Source organism: Populus alba, chromosome 13, assembly GCF_005239225.2.
Source record: "Populus alba chromosome 13, ASM523922v2, whole genome shotgun sequence".
Lineage (NCBI taxonomy): Eukaryota > Viridiplantae > Streptophyta > Magnoliopsida > Malpighiales > Salicaceae > Populus > Populus alba.
The window spans coordinates 11960044-11981030 of record NC_133296.1 but is presented as its reverse complement, the minus strand read 5'-3'; the positions used below and the strand labels follow the sequence as shown (position 1 = coordinate 11981030).

The window sequence follows — 20987 nt, the reverse complement described above, 5'->3', positions numbered from 1 at the left end:
AAAAAAAGTTTTCAATTATAGAATTAAAATCTGATGTATACTTAATAACATATATTTAAAATATTAAAATGATAATATATTGGATGATATATTATATAAAAAAAAAATCTTGTTAATTTGTTAAAAAGATCTTCATAATCTTCCTTGATAATAAATAAAAAAAAATGGAATTTAATAAAATAATATTTAAAATACATTTGTAATTCATATAAGAATAATAATAATAATAAAAACCATCTAACAAACTGTTGGAGGGCGAAAAAAAAAAAAAAAATCAAATCGTAACAGAAAACCAATTAAACTGATTAAAATTTTTTTAAAAAAAACCGGTTCGGTTCGGTTTTGGTTTTATAAGCCTAAAGCCGAGAAAACCAAACCGAACCCAAACCAGAAAAAAAAAAAAAAAAAAAAAAAACAAGCTAAACCAAAAAAAACTTAGCCAAAACCAAGCAAAACCGGAAAAAACCAAGTCAAAACTGATCCAAACCGGAAAAACAAGTCAAACCAAAAAACCAAGCCAAACTAGTTTAAACTGGTTTTTGTCCTAAAAAACCAAACCAAACCAAACCGAAACCTGTCAGTTTAAACCTGTTTCGATTTAAAAAATAAAATTCAGTTTGGTTGTTTTTTTTATATATAAAAACCGAATTGAACCGAAAATGATCACCTCTATATTCATCTATTCCCTCTCTACTAATTAGTAACCAAACAAATGTCCCTTCCCTCTCCTGCCCATCAATTTCCTCTCACAACATTTCTCATCATCACAAATTATAGTATAAAAATCCACAAAACGCCAGACAGAAATTTCCAGTTTAAGAATTCAAAACACATGGGGAGACGGACAAAACCATCATCCGGATTTCAACCAAGACAGCACAAGTGCACACAAAGCAACTAAGCCGTTCATTAGAATTGCTAGAGAAAGAATGGCGGTTTAAAAACCCCCCGTTTTGGGAACTTCACAACGAATAAACAGTAGGGCATGATAACATCATTTCAGCTTTTCTATATATATAAAAAAATCATCAAAAAAGGATGGTTCATGAGTAGAGAAATCCTCGATTTCATCTCTGTTGCCACGAGAAAATGAAACAAATGCTACTGTTAACAGTGAACGCGATACTGCGTAGCCATAAGCATATTTGACCGAAGATTTTCTTCGATGCAAACTGCTTATTCAGGAATACATAAGCAGTAAAACAATATCGATGCTGAAAGTATATTATTGTGTACAGCAGGAGTTTAAAAATACCAACTTTAACTTGGAGACCAGAAACTTTCTTACAGGAAGCGGCTAAGCCCTGACATGAACTCTATAGATTTGTAACCCACATGGCAGGCTTTCATCTACATACAGCATAAAGGTGTGATGATACAAGCGGTGGTAATCTTTTAATTACAGGATGGAGATTCCAGAGAAGATTGATCAGCAGAATAGTATGATGGACCTTCAATGGAGTCTCATTAATCTGATAATTACATGGAACAGTGGGCAGGCAATGCTTCCTTGTTATTCTTTAGCCATGCATTTGCATTTTCTTTGCTGTTCCGTGAGTTCCTGCCATATTTCAGTCAGTCAAATACCAACATTTCCCTGCTTTTGCATTCCAATTTGTAGCAATATCTTCTAATCATGGAGGTGAGGGCACAAATGAGAGTAAATCTGGATAAGCAATTTGGATATATTCATGAATCTTAATTATCAAACAACCCAACATAATATCGAAAAGCGAAATTGAAAATTTATTTTAAAAAAAGCAAAAAAAATAAATCAAATGAGGTTAACCCACTAACCCTGTGATTATAAGTATAAAATTGAGATAATTTCATAAAAAAAGTGTAAAAAAAAAAAAGGATACCAATTCTTAATCAATCAAATGCTGAAGAATAAAATTAAAATAAAAAAATTAATTAAAAAAAACCAAATATCAAAGGATCTTATTTGATAACACTATAAAATTAAATGAGTACGAGATAAACTATAAAAAACAAGAGCTTAAAAAAGAAAGAAAGAAAACTAAAAAATAAAAACACTATGCAAACCCAAACAAATCTCATATACCTAGGTTAATCTCTCGAATTCATAACTCGTGAAATCCTAAACCTAGTTCGATCAATAAACTCAATTTCTAACTAATTTAATGTTGAAGGATAAAGCCTGGAAAAAAATATCAATTTTAAAAAATTGCTGAAGTAAAAAATAAATAAAAAAAATAAGGATCAAATCTAATAAAAAAAAAACCAAAAGAGAATAAAATTGCAAAAAAAATATATATATATCTAAAATAAAATAAATAGCAATCAAAAGAATAAAAGTCTAATCTAACATATGGAAAAAATAAAAAATCAAATTTCATAAATTATTTTATATAAAATAAACAAATAAAAAAACAAAGGACATGCACATAAATTAAGAAGAGAAAAGAAAAGAAAGGGTATTGACGCTAAACCAGAGACTTATTGGCCACACGCGTTGGCGCATCATGAAGGGGTCACATATACAATTCAAACGTCGTCAAACATGCCACCCACACACTAATGTGTGCGATGGACGCGTCTCATATTTTTTTTAATAATATTTATATTTGTTAAATAACCAAAGAGCCCATAAATGAATCTAGTTCTAACAAAAAACCATAATGAAAAGACAAAAAATCGTTGGACAACAATTTAAGATTTTATTTTTATTTTAAATGTAATTAATTCATTTCACTATGAAAATTGAAAAAACAAAAAGCCCTTATACACATGTTTAATATATATGTTTTTTGTTTTAAGAGTAATTAAATCATTTTATTGTTTCAAAAAAATGTGATAAAACTGATTTGTCTATATATAATTCGAAATGACTAATGGGTCATGTGAATGAAACCATTCTACCCTTTGATAGCAAGGGTCTTTTTTTCATAAGTGCAAAACAATCATTTTACTGTTCTAATCCACAGTGAACTGTATCTTGGTGAGAATGACGAATAGCTTTTAGTTTTTTAAAATTAAAAAATAATAATAATGTGGGGAAGTACCTGAATCTGCCTTTGAAGAAACTTGACATAGTCTACTGCCTCCTCTAGCATATCTGCAGTATTTGTTTGCTGCAACAATCATCGAGGAAAATGCCAAATCAAATAATTGTAAACTATGGTTAATCAAAAGAGTTGCAATATTCACTCAATCTGAAGAATTTCAACAAGGAACTTTACATCAAAGACCCTCTGATCCAATTATGGTATTTTACTGATTTTGTTCATCTTTCTACATTTTAAGCATCGATATCCATGAAGCCAAGGGAACATCATTCTCACACTGATATTAAAACTTGGTCAATTGGGAGGTTTTATAAAAGGCATGAAATTTCATTCCTGGTTTGCAGATATTAAATACGAGAGACAATCTGAAGTGAGAAACAAACAAGAGCATGGTATCAAGATCACAGATGAAGACCAAATATAAGCGAGGGAATCAGAAAACCAGCAGAAAAGACCCCTGGGATTTTGGAACAAATCCAATAAATCAAACTTCTGCTCCGTCAAGCAGTCTATATGCATACCCTCTCTTCCCTCACAAGCTCCATTAACCATGGCGGCGCTTCCTCCATGCACCGAGGTTTTCGCCTCTTGTTCAGAATACGTATGAACCTTGGGGGTGTTTTTTGTTATAAAAAGTAACAAAAAGGTAAATCCTTAAGGTAGTTTGCAATTTGATCTGTCTTGTATATAAGCCTAACAAATCAAACCCAGTAAACAGCTCCAATTTGAGCAATGAGCATTTTGTTACCCTATAGTTCCTTCATGTGGACCTTTTGCAGGAGCAACTAAACAAGCTTGTTCTCGGGGATTCAAAATACTAATTATAAATCAAACTAGCAATCTGGCCTGCACATGGCATTACGCTATAATGCCTTAATATGTGGTCTTGTTGGAAGATCATCTACGAGTGCTTTATCCCAAGATTTTGAAATAATACAAACGCCCAACCGCTTGCCATGAACATGAAAAGATGCCATTTCACCGAGAATTAACAAAGGAACAAGATGATATTAGGTAAGACTAGGAAGTCTTAACATTTACTAAACAATTGAGAGTGCTGGCCTTTTTAATAGGTTATCGCAAGTGAATATTGAAACTATAAAATATATGAACTTTAATAAGATATTATTCATAACCCCTTTCTAGGATTTAAGTTGGGCACAATGAATCCAATATAAGCCCATTAATTATTCTTTGATATCTTGATAGACTATTAGTCACATGTCATGATTAAAAGTTATTGGTTGCAAATATTTTATTTACCATGTGTTATCAAAATGGTTATAATTGGGAATGTCATAGACTATCGAGCTTTAGAATGGTTAGGCTTGAGCCCACATATTCATCTAGGATTTAACTCGTAGCATTAGACTTATTATCACCCTTAAAGATGGACCACTGGTAGAATAAGTAAATTGGTAGGAATTGAAGACAATAATAGCAATGTAGCTTGCCTTGGTTAAAATGTTTTTGGACAGAGTATCTTCCATTTAGCATAACCAATCAGTTACTTTAAAACTTCAAGGATCAATTAGGGTTTTCTAGTGACCTTAATATTAGGTGGTGACTCTTTTTTAACATAAAACATTTTTACCCTCTGTACAAAAAGCATTTCCCCTTCCATGAAAAAGAGGGTGCAATCATTGCAATGTCGGGTGTTCTGACACCTTTTATGTTTTGCTAGCAAAGACAAATTTGGATTCCAAAGTCATTCAGCTTAACAATTATGAAATCATTTTTCTTTCCACCACAAGCAAGTGCAAATCTACAAGAACATTTTAAACTCATGATGGATGAATCATGGGTTGAAGCTGAGATGAGCAACCCAAACAAAAATTTGTTTGCCCCCAATAATGCTAGGATTCAAATCTCAGGCATGAGCCTACCACAAAACTTTAACTCATGCCTTTACCATTGAGCCAACATTGCAAGTTAACATTCATCTATTCATTTTTTAAGAAGATCTTCACAACCGCTTTTGGCTACCAATTTTGAGAATCAAGAATATCCCATATCGAGACAACAATAACATTAGCTCTCTAAAGAACTTCCTCAAACAAAGCTCTTATATAATGCCATTTCTCTAGCCTTTGCATGTCCATAAACCTTGACCAAAAACTAATAATGAACACCTTGACACATACAAACAATCCTTGAATACCAAAGAAACCTTATTTTTATAGAGCATTATGTCAACACTCTTACAGACAATATGCTTTTGCATTCACCCTATCATCATTAACTCGCACCTTATAGTCAACTCACATTGTTTACCTTATAGTCAACTCACATTGTTTTAAAGGAGGACTTGATTCATATCAAAACTCTATAATCTTATTGTCATGGAATTGATGATAAATTAATTCACTAATTCCTCTAAAGATGAAATCTATATAATAGTTTATAAATTTATAATCGATGCTTGAAGAGTTATAACATTTAAATAATAGTATAGTATGATGTGGGGCACCATCTTTATTATTCTTGCCATAATCACTTTTAGGGAATATCACTTTGAGCATCCTATGGTTTGGTCTTTTTTTTAACTTTGCAACAAAGTTTTTTGAATACTATACTTTACAACCTAAAAATTGAAGGCATTTAGCACTTTACATCCTTAGGAGTTAGTGCCTAAAAAAGTAAACAAAAAATATGTATTTATTTACAAGATTGCCACTATATTTGAAATAATAACTAAAAAGTCTCTAAAGCCTAAAAATAACAAAAATATCATTTTTCCCCACCATAAACCACCATCTTCACCACATCTCTCCCTTTCTTCTGCATAGTAATATTTATCCTTCATCATTGAAAAACCCACATTGTCACCTTCATCCTCTAATATCCAGCCACCAGAAACACATAACCAACGCCAAAATCATAGACACACACTCACTATAGCCTCAATCAATTCTACATTAAAACATGGATGAAGTTTCTTGGCTTCACTTTTACATTAACGACTAGATAGTTGCTTTCAATTCCACATCCTTTTGAGATGATTTTTGTACTATATGTCTTGGGTTTTGAATTGATTTCTTGTTACTGGTTCTAGATTTGTGGATCTTGAAATGTGGGGATTTTTGTTAAACTTTCACTAGATTCTCTCTATTTGCTTTGCATAATTAAACTTTTTCCTTCTATATTTTGATTTGTGGTCTTGTAATAGACTAATAATTGTCACATTAGAGAGCCAAATGCAAATGTAAAGACATGAGAGAAGGTTGATGGTGATGGTGATCATGGCAACAATAGTGATGACAATGGTGTTGATATTATATTCAAAGAAGGTAAAGAAACAAAAAATCCCAAAGTGATGGTCAGGAGTGGCCGAGCTAGAGAAGATCTTGAGAGATTGAGAGAAAAAAGATACTAGTTTGAACAAAACCAAAAATATTGAAGGGTTCTATGTAGTTTAACAACTTTCAAGTTATTATCAAAGACAGAGAGAGCATGAGAGAGGAGAGAAGGTTAGCACCAAGAGAGAAAATGAATTGTGTGGTAATGATTACCTTTCATGCTTTAATATATATATATATATATATATATATATATACATATGGGGCATTATTGTCATTTTGTTGATTTTCAAAATCTGCTTTGACCTAGATTGCAAAGTGTAATATTCAAAAACTTGGTTGCAAAGTGTAAAAAAAAATCAACTATAGGATGCTCAAGTAATTTTCCCTTTACTTTTATTAATTCCTTAATTGTTAAAGTTTTCTAGGTTTTGAGGAATTCTACGAGTCCAACATAGTCTGATAAAAATGAGCATAACTTTTGATCCTACCATTAGATTGGGCTAAAAATTTTCCACATCATTGTAAAGGTCTAATTACATGAGGGCAACTAGTTCGCTAGCTGTTTTTTCGTCCAAAAGATATTGTTTCAGATTTTTTTTTTCCTTCTTGTTTTTTGATTTTTTTCCTCCTATTTAAATTAAAACTTTCAATTTAAGTAAGATGTTTAAGCTTTCATTATTTTTCAGAGAGAGAATCTATGAAATAAAGACATTTCATCATATATGAGAGTTTTCTCTACAATTTTCTCTACAATTCAAGGTTATAATCTTAAGCTTGAGAACCCTAGTTTATTTATACAATTTAGGGTTGTAAGACTTCAGGGATTGAAGAACACTATCCACACTATATGTTGTGTCAACTAGTATCAAAGCAGGTTGGCCTATTTGACGGAAGTATTAACAACTTCCGATTCTTTGATGTAGTAGAGGAGGCCATCTAGGACATTTTGAGGTCTCGGAAGATAGAACAAATAATTTAATAGCAAATACTAGATTGAGTGGAGCATTCAGTAGCAAAAATCACAAAACGCTTGAACTATCTGACACTACAAGAGGGATGCACAAATAGAAATCGTGACGAGGAGAAGAATGTGCTTAGAGACTTACCTTGGAGATAACCAAACCCTGGATTTATTCTTGCAAGCTCAAATAAGCATCATGTCAATTTTGAAAGTGGTGTATACAATAGGCGATACATTCAAACCTTAGTTAGGAATCAACCTTTTTGCAGACATGTTCCTAAATTCGAAGAAATTTTTTTCTTTGATGGAAATTTCTCATAGAAAGAATTTATAAAATGGTTATCAGACTCGGAAGCATATTTCATATTAAAGGTTCCTTTTTATCAAAAAATAGAATTTGTCATACACAAAGTTACTTATAGTGATGACGATTGGTGGTTTGAAGTTCTAGAATATAGAGTTGGTTCGAGTAAGCCTTTACTTCTATTATGGCAAACTATGAAAAAATATTAATTTAAGAGTTTATACAAGATAATTATGAAGAGATTTTATACAAGACAAATGAAAAATTAAATTACTATTAATTGTCTTCTATTCAACTTTCTCTAATAGCAAGGTGGAAAAATATAAAGGACAAGATTAACAGAGGCTATAGAGATTTTGTTGATTATGATAAGCCAATGCTTGAAAGGCATTCTCATGAGACAAATGAATTCCATTTGAAGCTTGATGTCCCTAGTTTCAATGGAGATCTAAGTGTTGGTGAATTTATGGACTATCTTACTAATTATGATAAAGTGATGGACTATTTGAAATTGTATGGGAAAGAGATCGACGGTTGATTGAATTTTGATCAAGTGACCTTTTCATGGTGCAGACGAGTCCAAAATGCTTTGTTATTAGAAGGTAAGATATGTGTTCATTATTGGTTTTGAATGAAAATATTGTTGAGGGATAAATTTGATCTGCTAGTTTTGAAATTTTAAAGTTAGGCCTTCTTTCAGGAGATAACATGGCAGAGGAGGGAGCTGAAAAACAAGAGGAATGTGAAGCGGAGGTGAAATCCAAGAGACAATCTAAAGTCAGCAAACAGGTTAAGATTAAGCTAACTTATGAAAAGATAGAACAAGTTGCTACATTTACTTAGGAGGCTGAAGTTGAAATCAAAGAAAACCATGGAAAATATTCTCTTTTTGAAGTCATAGTAAAGGCTAGTCTAGAGAGTTTAACAAAAGAGGGTGAATAAACTAATTTGGTTAAAAGTGTCAGTAAATTCAGTTTGTGAATAGGCTAGGTATAATGCTATATTTGAGATTCCTTTGATATTGCCAAGTTCAATTTCTAACAGTTAACTCGAGAGCAAGTTTTTCGCAAGTACAAGTGGCTGATATGGGACACTATCTTCATTGTTCTTGGCATAATTAGTTTTATTATACTAGTTCTTTAATTGTTAAGATTTTCCAGGTTGTAAGGAATTCTAGTTTACATCAAATGTGTAGTTTAATGAAAACAAGCATAATTTTTAATTCGACCATTGAATAAAGCTGAAATTTTTACAAATCTTTCTAAAAGGCCTAATTATATAGGGGCTACTAGATTGCTAGCTTCTTTCGTTTCTATGCTCGAATTAGACCCATAAGATATTGTTCTGGAATTTTCCTTATTTTTCTTATTGTTTTTGGGTTTTTTTTCCTATTTAGATTAGGACTCCAATGTAATTAGGATTTTACTAATTAGGACATTTAAACTTGTATTTAAACAGTCTTTCAGGCTATTTTTCGGAGAGAGAATTTATGAAATAAAGATGTTATAGAATGTATGAGAGTTTTCTCTAAAATTTCCTCCAGTTTTGAGCTTTAACCTTAGGCTTGAGAACCCATGTTTCTTTCTCTACCGTTTGGGACTATAAAAAAATAGGAATTGAGAAATCTAACACAAAGACTTTAGTAATTAATGTTCCTAACATGTTAGGAAAGCTTATATAGCAATAAAGCACCTAATGAACTTTCTCCTCCCTCCTTTTTCACTAGATCCATATTATTATAAAAGAGGCTCTCAAAGAATGCACTCCATCTTTGAACTCTCACATAAAATGATAGATGTGGGAATTCAAAGGATTTAACAGCAGTTAAAATACATTAAGTGCCCCGGAAGTTTTGCTGCTCTAGATATACTTGAAAATATCTGTTGTTTATTCAGAAAGGCTAGCAAGATTCTCTGTCAGGACAAGCATTATTATTACAATATTAAAATTGCAATCAAACTTTTTCCATGTTGAAATCTGAGACTACAAATTAAGAAAATCTCAACCCAGAGAAATTTAAATTTTCAATAAAAGTTCAAAAAGGAGTACCTTATCCATATTCGGAACAAGTTCTTGAAGTTTCCTTATCCGGTCACTAATTCTAGTTCTCCGAACCTAAGTCAGTGGGAAAAAAGTTCATTTAGGACTAACAAAAAGCACTTTGGCTTGTCTGTCCCTAGAATTCATCAGATAGCAAGTCAATTGATTCATCTTACTCTCTCCGCAATGCTCCGAGGATGTGTAGCGCAGCCACGCTTGGCACGAATCTTGCAAGGCACTGATTCCTCCAAAAGCTTGTCCATCTCCATTTCTATTAAACTAGAAGCCCTTAGAGGTCCAGTTTGCGCCCCTTTCTAGCAAAACAAACACTAAAATGACTACCCATTGCCCACAACAAAAATCCGAACATATACAGAAAAAAAGGAGCTAAAACTTCAGTCATGAAAGCAAAACCATTCTTGATTCTCCATTTTCTGGAAATAAGTGGCCAATTAAAGAGCGCCCCATCACAAATCAATTAGAACCCACATACTTCCACAAAAGATAAGAAAGAAAGACTACCATAACACAGTTAATTAATAACCAACATCAGTTACAAATTGGTGTGAACATACCAAAGAAGGTGGATATCTAGCAGAAGGGTTTTGAAACTCAAGCTCTCTAGCCCTTTTACCAGAAGGTGAAACCTCCATATTTGGTGGCATATACTCATAATTTGAAGCAATTCCATAGTTCGAAAAATACCCCTGATCACTTCCAATACCAGAATTCCCTATAAAATCAGCTGGGGTGCTGTTTTGCCTCTGAAAACCACCACCCGTTTCAAACAAACCCGGTTCCACAGCAGCACTGGAAGCGTTGAAGGGCGCTGAATTTCTACTTGAAGGTGCGTTTGAAGTGAGTAACTGAGTCAAGTTCTGATTTTGCTTTAATGGGTCCTCTTCTTCTTCTTCAAGAAGTGCTAGCAACCATGTGGCTGGTGCTGAACGGAGCCTAGGAAGCCCACCACCACCACCTCCTCCTCCGCCACCACCACATCCACCGCCACTAGTGTTGCTGCTTCCTGCTGGTGCTGGATGCATCTGCTTCCTCTCTCAGGTTTCAGAAGCTTTGATGGTTTTTTTTTTTTTTTTTTTGGTAGGGAAAGTGAAAGAAAAGAAAAGGAAAAGAATTTTTTTACTTTTTTTGGCACTTCACTTTGGTGGAATTAAAGAGTCTCACACAAAACCAGATTTTGTAGATGGTTCTTGTCTGTTATTTAATGCCTTAACTCTATACATCGCATGTGTACATGTAACTATGTTTACCTCCCATTTTTTACCGTGCGATGAGAAAACTTTTCATCAAGATAAGATGTAGGGTGATTAAGGAGGGATGCATTACACGTGAATTGTAGAGTAGCATAAAGTGGGTTGGCCTTTGCAAGGTTTCAAGAGCTGCAACGTCGTCGTTTTGTAGATTTGATTACTGTACTTCATCACGGTCAAAAAAATAAATCCCAGATGCGACGTTATCGCGTGCTTACACGGTCCAATGGAGAAGAAACTAGGAGGGATGTTATTGGAGGGGGTTGAGGATAGTGGGATTTAGAGAGTGGCAGAAAGAGTCACGTGAAAGCAGTTACTTTTTATGATTGTAGTTAGATTTTATTTTTATTTTTATTTTATTACGAAAATGCGGTTGCTTTTAATGGCAAATTTAAGGAGAGGTGACCGCCACTGCACCCATCCACATATGCACCCAATGCGGCCATCTTTCTTTTCTTTTCCTTTTAAGACTACGGTGGGACCCTCTCTTCTTCGTAACCCGTTAAAGCTGATATTCACATTGAGTTCATTTTTTTCGTTTTAAAATATTTTATTTTAATATATTTAAAAATAATAAAATTATTATTATAATAATTTTAAACGTAATATTAATTAATATTTGATAACATGTTTTTAACTTTGTTCGGAAGTGTTTTGAGAATATATTTGTTTCAGGAAAATATTTAAATTAATAATTTTTTCTTATTGTTATGTCAATAAACACGTTCAAAATAAAAAATATATATTTTAATATAATTTCAAACAAAACCAAAAATTTTCAACAAAACAATATATATTATTTGAAGGTCTTGGTTATTATAAGTGTATAATTAGTAAAATGTTCTATTTAAAAATATAATTACAGTTACTTTTTAAAATACTTTTTATTTATAAATATATCAAAGTAATAATTTTTTTATCTTTTAAAAATTATTTTTAAAATTAATACTTTAAAATAATTTAAAAATACTAAAATAATATTAATTTAAAGTAAAAAAAAAATTCAAATTAAATCGGCTTCAATTTAAAAAAGCTGAGGTTGGAAGAGTTTCATTTGATGTACAACTTGTTTCATTTGATGTACAACTTGTTGGGACAATCTTTTTTATTGTTCATAGGGCATGAAAAACTCCTTTTTAGCTCCTGAAATCTTTTTTTTTTTTTGTTCTTGCATTTTGAGGGTTTCACATTTCAATCTTAAACCTTATTTGTTCTACATTTTAGTCTTTAAAAATTAAAAAGAAAGAGAAAAAGTCATTAGAAACGAAGAAAGGAGAAATAAAGTGCTCGATCAACAACATTCTAGCCACAAAAAAAACTTGTTTTAATGTCAATTAGTTTACCTTGGAGAGAGAGCTTCAATTAAGAAGGTGTTTATCTTACAACAAGTTGTAAAAAGTATATTGGAATTCGTAAAGTTTTTTTTTATGCTATTGAAATTTTTATTTCTAGAATGATTATAAGTTATTTTTTGGGGATTGAAATCGATTTATTGAGGTTTTTAGAATTTTATTAAGATATTTTCATATGAAAACTAGTTTTAAATTAAATTCTTTGAGTCTAGGAACTTGAACTCCTACTTTTCAATCAACTTTGAGTTTAGGACTTAGTAGGTTAGGCCCAACACGCCTAACAATGCATAACCGCACACGCGCACATATATATATATATATATATACTAAAAATTTCTTTAAATCCTTTAATTAAATTAATATTTAAGCAATTATCCAGATTAGGACTTTTGTGATGATATTATCGATTGATTTTATGGATAATTATATGTTAGTCTATAAAGAATTTTTTAAATAATTTACTTATTACTATTGAATAAGAATAAAATATGTATTTTCTAATTGTAGGTTTTTGTATGATTTTCTAAAATATATTTTTCTTATATTTTTTTAAAGGTACTTAAAAATAATCTATTCATGATTTTTTTTTTAATTTTAGGTTTTATTTATAAACAACTCTTCTCATAAAATTAAATATGTTTTGCTATAAAAAAGAAATATATGAGTAAAAAATAGATTTTTAATTAAAAATATATATTTTTTAGCTTAAATCATTACAGTTTTGTGAATTTTTTTTTTAATCATTGTTACTTTTTATTTAATAAACTCTGTTCTATAAAAAAATTATTTAAAAAACTTACATGAATAAGAAAAGGATAATCTATATATATATATATATATTCGCTACAGTATGCGAGCAACTATGCTATTTAATTATAGAATTCAATTTGGTTTGCTCCGGAAAGCCTATTAATTCCATGGTACATAATCATTACTTTATATTATATTGAGATTAATATCTTGAAATTATTGTGGGTATAACAGTAAGAATAAAGAAGAGATTATGTATATTACACTGAAAATACATATTTTATGTATATTATATTATCAAATAAACACAACTTTTGATATGTGTCTTATCATAATCTATGTAATAGTCTGCTTAAAATTCTAATATGCGACGCCGACAACTCTCTTGGATTTAAGAGCCTAATGATTGCATTTTCTTCATTTTTCTTCCTCTTCTTCCTTTTTATCTACAAGAATAATATCTCTATGTGAAGTTCTAAGAGAAGTCTTTGACTTGCTATCCATCAAGCTCTTGATGGCTTTGTCAAATAACGTACATAATAGGGCAAATTTTACTTTAAAAGGTATAGATTTTCCTCCTTGAAAGTCAAAATTGATTTAAAGTTTTTCTTATCATTATCTTCGAGCATGGATAGTTTTATTTTGGGGATAGCAATATATAATGATTTGTGGTGGGATTTTGACAAACTATTTCCATGGTTTGGAAGAGGTATTTTTGTATACAAAACAAAAATAAAAGATAAATCTTATTATAGCAAATTAGTTTCCTCTTAAATCAAGGGTATTCATAGTGAGAAATAATATCACTTCAAAGTTCAAAGATAATGATAGAGAAAGATAAAGAATTTCTTACTTCAAAGTCAATAAATTACAAGTTTATTCTATCATTATTTCCTAATACAATTTCTTATACTATGGGGTGGTGATATATAATATATTGTGGTGTGATTTCAACAATCCCTAAAATGGGGAAAAAAACTTTAATACTAAGAGTATCCTGTACTTAATAATAAATTCATTTAAATTCAGTTATATAATCCAATTCATATCTGAATAGATCTTGCCCGCCAACCTAGCCTAGATTTAGGTAAAACTTTTGGCTACTTAATCTAATTAGACCCTAACTGGTTAATTTTTCTTTCATACTAGCCCAACTTATCCAGATTTAATAGTATAAAAAAACACCCAATATGTCAACATTACACGCCTAGCGCCATCTTTTTTTTCTCCTCAAAACATACTTGATAGATAGAGTTTCAAGTTCTTTTATGCCTGACTTAATTAAGAGAATTTTAAATTTTCAAGTTGAATGTTAAATATGATGGTATCAACTCTGTCGCACTCGACATTGCGGTAACCCTAAAAATTAATTCTCTTGAATTATGGAAAAAAGAACATATTTCTTGCATCCGGTTCTTTTAAGGAAAAATGTCTTCTTTAAGGAGTCGCCATATAGTATTATGGTCACTAGGAACCTTAACTGGTCAACAGAGATTCTATTGCTCAGGATTGGTTACGTAAAAGAGAAGATATTATCACCCCTTAAACGTTCTACCTAAGGCAGACTGCATTGCTGATTTTGTCTTGAATTGCTAAATATTTATTAGTTTATGCTATGATGATTTGTTTATAATATTCCTGACTCTGGCACCAGTGAATATTCGAGCTCGAATAATTTTAGCTCTGGCATTGGTAAAAATTCGTAGCTACGAAAATTAAATTAGATCAATATTTTGTATTCCCTACTCTAACGCTAGTGAATAAATAAATAAAAATAAAAATATTTTTTACACATGCACATATTTTTATTTTTTTAGCTAAATAAAATAAAAAATACGACGAATAAAAATAATATAAATTTAAACCGGTATTTTTATTCGTGACTCTGGCGTCAGTGAATAAACCAATAAATTTACATTATTTTTATTCATGCATACACATTTTTTTTTTTTTGAACTAGGCTCCACTCAGCCCAGCTCAGCCTGGCCACCGGCCCAAGCCAGTGGCCTGGCTGGGCAAAAAACTAAAAGCATGCGTGAATTGAATTCACGCGTGCATGAACACTGTGCGAAGGTAATTAAATTACCTTCGCACAGTGTTCTTGTAACAATTCAATTTGAAAAGAAGATGCAGAAAGGGGATGAAGAAATGGGCGTACCTGCTTCTGGAAACCGAAGATGCTTGCAACGCTGATGATGATCCTCGACTACTGCTTCCCTTTGTTTTCCTTATATAGCTTTTAAAACTACGAAGATGATGCCGGCATGCTGTGAGTTTTTTTTTATTGATTTCGAGTCTTTCCTGTTTTTTTTCTTTGAGATTGTGTTTGGGAAGAAAAACTTTTGATCTCTGCTTTCGAATTCCCATGCTCTGGATGAAGACTATGAGGGTAAGTAAGGGTCCTGGTGCTGCGGGTTGGTTGGACCCAAGCTTTCTCTGGTTCTCGCCCCTGTTTCCTCCTTGTGTTCTTCTCTCTGTTTTGTTCTCTGGTCTCTCTCTGTCTACTCCCTGTCTATTCCTTCGTTTATTTTTTTCGTTTCTGTTCTCTGAGAAGAAACAAGGAAAACAACTTTTATTCTGGTTCGTCCTCTGTCTTTATTTTTTGTCGATCGTGGCTTTTTCTTTTTCTCCCCCTTGCGCTCTCTCATCTTCTCTGGCTTTATAGCCAGAGAATACCAACCATTTGAAACGGCTTCAAGGCCATTACTGCCAGAAATGGCTCCTGAAGAAAAAGGCGAAGAAGGCGATGAACAGCTTCTAAAAACGGTTTCGTTTGTGTGATGGGAATGACCATTTTCAATCTGGTCACTGAAGTTCTGAAATCATGCAATCAAGCCCCTGTGTAAATTGTAATTGGACCCCTGTATCTCGTTGTTTTTTACAAACTAATCCTTGGACTTTAATCTTTGCAATTTGGACCCCAATTAAACTCCAAACTTTGATATTTTTTTCAATTAAGTCTCTGATTTCATTAATGTAATTAAATCCAAGTCCAATTAAGTCTCAAAACTCATCAATTCTCCAATTAAACCCTTAATTGGATTAATTAAATCAATTCCATGCTCAATTAAGTCTCAAAACTTATCAATTCTCCAATTAAACCCTCAATTGGATTAATTAAATTAATTCCAAGCTTAATTAAGTCTCAAAACTTATTAATTCTCCAATTAAATCCTTGATTGGATGAATTAAATTAATTTCAAGGTTAATTAAGTCTAAAAATTTATCAATTCTCCAATTAAACCCTTAATTGGATTAAATAAATTAATTCTAAAGTTTAATTAAACCCCAAAACTTCTAATCATATTGTCCCTAACTCAAATTTTAATTCATTCTTCATTTATTTCATTTTACTTGTTTTTTCATCATCCTTATTGTTTTTTTTCATCAATTCTTTTATCCTTTTTAGTAAATAAAATAATAAAAAAAAATGATAAAAAATTGAGTTATGACAAACTCTAAACTTAAACTCTAAATTATTCTTATGATCTTTGTTTTTATATGCAAAAAAGCAAATTTAAACTAGAAGGGTAATGAAACAACTTGATTGCTTTGAATGCAAAACATACCTTAGCAATTCAAGATCAAAAAAATAAAATTCATTGGATGATTCTTGATTTTAGTACAACTATGCACAGACATTCCTTAATAGGAGAACATGAATTGATGTATTTTTTTAGGTTTTTTGATAGTGAAAATTGCAAGCATACTAAATTACAATGGAAACTACAAGCTTGCTAGTTTATATGTCGAGTAATTATTGCCTACAAATTATTAGTTTACAAGTTAAATGGCTACTTATTATCTACCTATAGGATTAAAAGCTTACTAGTAACACGTTTTAAAGATCTTGTATACTTAGTTCAATTATAGAGCAATTATTGTTGATTTATTGTTGTTATCGATGATGTCCTACTCCTCTTACAACCTTGAGTTGTATAGAAACATAATGGATAATCATCTAGTAACCACCCATTCTCTTCATTATTTTCTTATTTCAAGGAAGCACAACTAAAATTACCCATCTTTATTACCTTACATGCATAAAGTAGTCAATTTTTTTTTACAAGTATAAATCTTATCAATTTTTACTTAAAGCTGAGTTTGTCTTTTCTTTCTTCTAATCCACACTTCATGACTACTTGATTTTTATGTGCATTACTTACCTAGTCCAACCCACAACCATACTTGTCTTTATTTTCTTCTAGCCCAAACTTTTTTTTTCCATAAAAAACGTTTATCAAGTCTAGCTCGTTATCAAGTTTGTCTTTCTTATCCTCTAACCCGGACTTTGTCTTTCCTTTCTTCTAATCCAAACTTCATGACTACTTAATTTTTATGTGCAATACTTACATGGTCCAACCCACAACCATACTTGTCTTTATTTTCTTCTAGCCCAAACTTTTTTTCCATATGAAACGCTTATCCAGTCTAGCCCGTTACCAAGTTTGTCTTTCTTATCGTTTAACCCAAACTACGTTATAACCCCTATGATTAATTTAGTAAGTAACATAGTAGATAAACACACATATAAATAAGCCTAAACCATCAAGTTAATTATTTTTATTAAAATAATAGATTTTTTTAATTTCTTATTGATTTGGGAAGAATAATTGAATTTTTTAGAGTTGGTTTTTATGTGATTCAACTAAACCCAAACGTAGATTAGCTTTTTAATACTGGATTTTTTTGGTCAACCAACCAAATCAAGTTAAATCTAACAACGATGCATACAAGTTGCAATATCTTTTTATTTTTTCTTTTATTCACCTTCTCTATTCTCTCTCTAAAATAAAGCAAAACCTAGTGTGATGTGAACCTCGTGATCACACAACATACAATCAAGATTGAGATCTAATCTTGGAAAGATAAAAAAAAAAATCTAATAGGAGTGTGATACAATGAAAACATGTCTCAATGCACCGATACTATTAGAATGAAGTAGAATGACGTCACAAAGTTAGTCAATCTTTAATAAGTCTGATTCAATTTGTTCAATAACTGAAGAACGCAAGAATCACTCTCACACGTCAAAACTAAAAAAATCTAGAAGTAATATTCATCAATGACTGCCAAAATTTAGGTTACGTATGTTTAAATAGTTCTTAAAAATAATTCTAATGAATCTATCATTGTGAGCTGAACTGACTCATATATAAAATTGACCCAAAAACCCTAAACTAAAAGCCCATAACTTGATCCAAACAAGCCTTGAATCCTAACTCAAAATAAAGTTTTAAATAAGCCCAAAGATTAAAGAAAATAATAAAAATATTTAACATGTCATTAAATAGCACCAACTGTTATTTCCTTATGTAGCTATGATTAATAAAGAATCCTTATAATTGGTAGACTGGAGACACATTGGCTACTTCAGTAGGTGACGTGTTACCTAATTAGTTTTGACCGTCCCTTAAAAATATTTTAAAAAAATCCAGGTGGACTAGCCTGGGCCACGAGGCCCAAATGCCTAGGCTCATTTTTAACGGGCCCAGATGCAGTAGGCTCTTTTGTGCAATGTTTTTTTTGCAATTATTTTATTCTCTTATTTAGATGCAACATAAATGTAATAAATAAAATTATTAGACCTTGTTGAGTTCTTGGTTTGGATCGGTGATTCGACATGTTATGACACTATACTTGGAAGGTTTTTTAATGCATTTTCCTCTTAGTTTTTTTTTTTAATATAATTTAACCCTTTGTTATCATTGATTTTTTTTATTTCACTTAAAATTTAAAAAAGAAGCAATTTAATAATTTTTTTTCACTTATTTTAAAATAATTATGCCTAATTGGGATCATGTTTTTACCTGAGTTCTAAATTTTATTTGTTAATTAAAATTGACTTAGATCAAATATATTATGATATATTTTAAAACATTTAGCTTAAATTCTTTTATTTACTTCTAGATTTAATCCGATTTGTGATCAATTAAGATACAATGGAGGTCCAGTCGGGAAGATAATAAGGGAAGGAAAAAGAAAGATAAATTATCTAGTCACTTTAACTCATTATAGTCATATCATTACTCGGATTGTAAAGTTTACATGTTAACTAAGGTCTATATAGTTTATCGTAATCTTTTCATTTAACTCCCTCATTTTTTTTTCCAGATTTAATCATTTGACAATTCTTTATTTTCACATTTAAGCTAGGGTTAAACAAGACTAAAATGACAAATGCATTTTTTTTTTTAACCAAATCACCATTTGAGTGAAGCATCTAGTTTGTTGTTTGTCCGCTTTATCAAACAAGTTATACAAACTTTTTTTTTTCATTTATTATGATATATTGGTAGAGTTTTTAATTATCATTTCAAATATTTTATCGTATGCAGGTAAATGAAAAACAACGTTTATATATAATTATATGCTTTTTATCTGACATGTAATGAATCATGGGTCCAAAGCCTAGTCCACATGTGAAAGGATTTTTAAATTGAGTTACGTAAAACATTAATATATTTGGTATGTGCAATAAAATATTTATTATTATTTTCTTAACAAAATATTTCTCTTTTAACAATAATATGTTTGCATACAATATTTTCCTTTTCTTTTTGTTTTCCCAGAAAGAATGGACAAAGTGGATTTGATGGGAGAACTTTTCTTTAAAAAAGTGCATTTTTATTGAGTAAAATTTATAAGATTAAATTAGAGGAAGAGATAAGATGTGTGTGTGTACATATATATTAGAGAAATAGATAAGATATATATATTCGAACAATTGACAACTCTGTGTGCATGGACCTGCCTTAAATATTGTGTATATGATAACTTCTTTTAGTAGAGTAAGCTTAAGTTCTAGTAACTCTTTTTTTTTTAACCCCCAGTTATAATGAAACTAGGGAGAGCTGCTTTTATTTAGTAACCTCTTTTAAACCTCTTGATGAACCAAAAAAAAAAAAAATCTTTAGATCTAGTTACAATTTTAATAATTAATTATATGCGAGGATTACCTTACAATACTGGGAAGATGATAAAGGTGTCGTGAGTAAAAGGGAAAACTCCGTTTTCATTATCAATAAATATGGGAAACAAGATTTAACTCTAAAAAGAATTTAATATATTTTGCAATTAATATTTAGAAAACATTTATTAAGTTTCTCAAAATATACTGAATTAATATAGAGAATATATTCTTAAAAACATTTTTAAAAGAAAGTTTAAATCCTAATCAATGATTTAAAAAATATCTACAATAAGATATATTAAAACAATATTATTTTGAAAAAATAAGTTCATGAAAAAAACTTAAGAGATTGACAGTCGGGTCAATGCAGGTTTTTAATTAGATTAACCTATTTTTTTTATATTTTTTTTTCAATCCGAATCAATCTAGATCCTAGTTCAACCTATCAGCCAGACTGAGTTTTAAAATATTTTTTTTACCATCTAATTTTTGTGTTCTTGTAAGAATGATAAAATACTCAAAATTAATTTCAAGCCTTTCATTATATATTTGATAATGATATATCTTTTGTTAATTAAAAAAAATATTCCTCATAAAAGCTAATAAACACTAGATTTTAATATTAATGGGTGGTCTAGATGAAAGCAATTAGATATTTTAATTTTAAAATTATTCATAGAAAAAATAAACATAACAACATAACCAAACATTAAAATAAAAAGAAAAAGAAAAATTAGAAAACTATCAACAACACTTTAATTATCATTAAAGTGATTTAACACTGGCTATAGTAATTATTGATTTTCTTTATTTTTCAAATTAAAAGTAAATACTTGAGTCCTTTTTTTCCTGAAAAGTTCTTTTCAATTTGTTTATTTTTTAAAAAAATTGATCTACAAAAAAATATTTTTTAATAAAAAAATATTTAGCATAGTTTTAAGAAAAGTGTTCCTTTTTATTTTGGGTGAAAAACACATTTTAGAAATTATGAAAAATTTAGAATATCTTATTGTTTGTTGATTATATCAAATTTGATTTTAAATTTTAAATTTTCTATATATTTGTTTT

The 20987-nt window shown here is 30.4% G+C and overlaps 1 protein-coding gene across 3 annotated transcripts; it reads right to left on the bottom strand.

Annotated features, from left to right (window-relative positions):
• Positions 1–979: 979 nt before the first annotated feature.
• On the bottom strand, positions 980–10819 carry LOC118035461 (transcription factor bHLH80). 3 transcript variants are annotated; one of them, XM_035041035.2, is made up of 5 exons: positions 10212–10819; positions 9813–9950; positions 9646–9711; positions 3027–3095; positions 980–1630 (listed from the first exon to the last, which is right to left on the bottom strand). In XM_035041035.2, exons 1-5 carry the CDS (start codon positions 10677–10679, stop codon positions 1580–1582), a joined length of 792 nt encoding a protein of 263 aa, XP_034896926.1. In that variant the 5' UTR covers positions 10680–10819; the 3' UTR covers positions 980–1579. The 3 variants fall into 3 exon arrangements, with proteins under 3 accessions (XP_034896926.1, XP_034896927.1, XP_034896928.1); XM_035041036.2 differs by having other exon boundaries at positions 980–1561; positions 10212–10816; XM_035041037.2 differs by having other exon boundaries at positions 1528–1666.
• Between the last annotated feature and the right edge of the window lie 10168 nt (positions 10820–20987).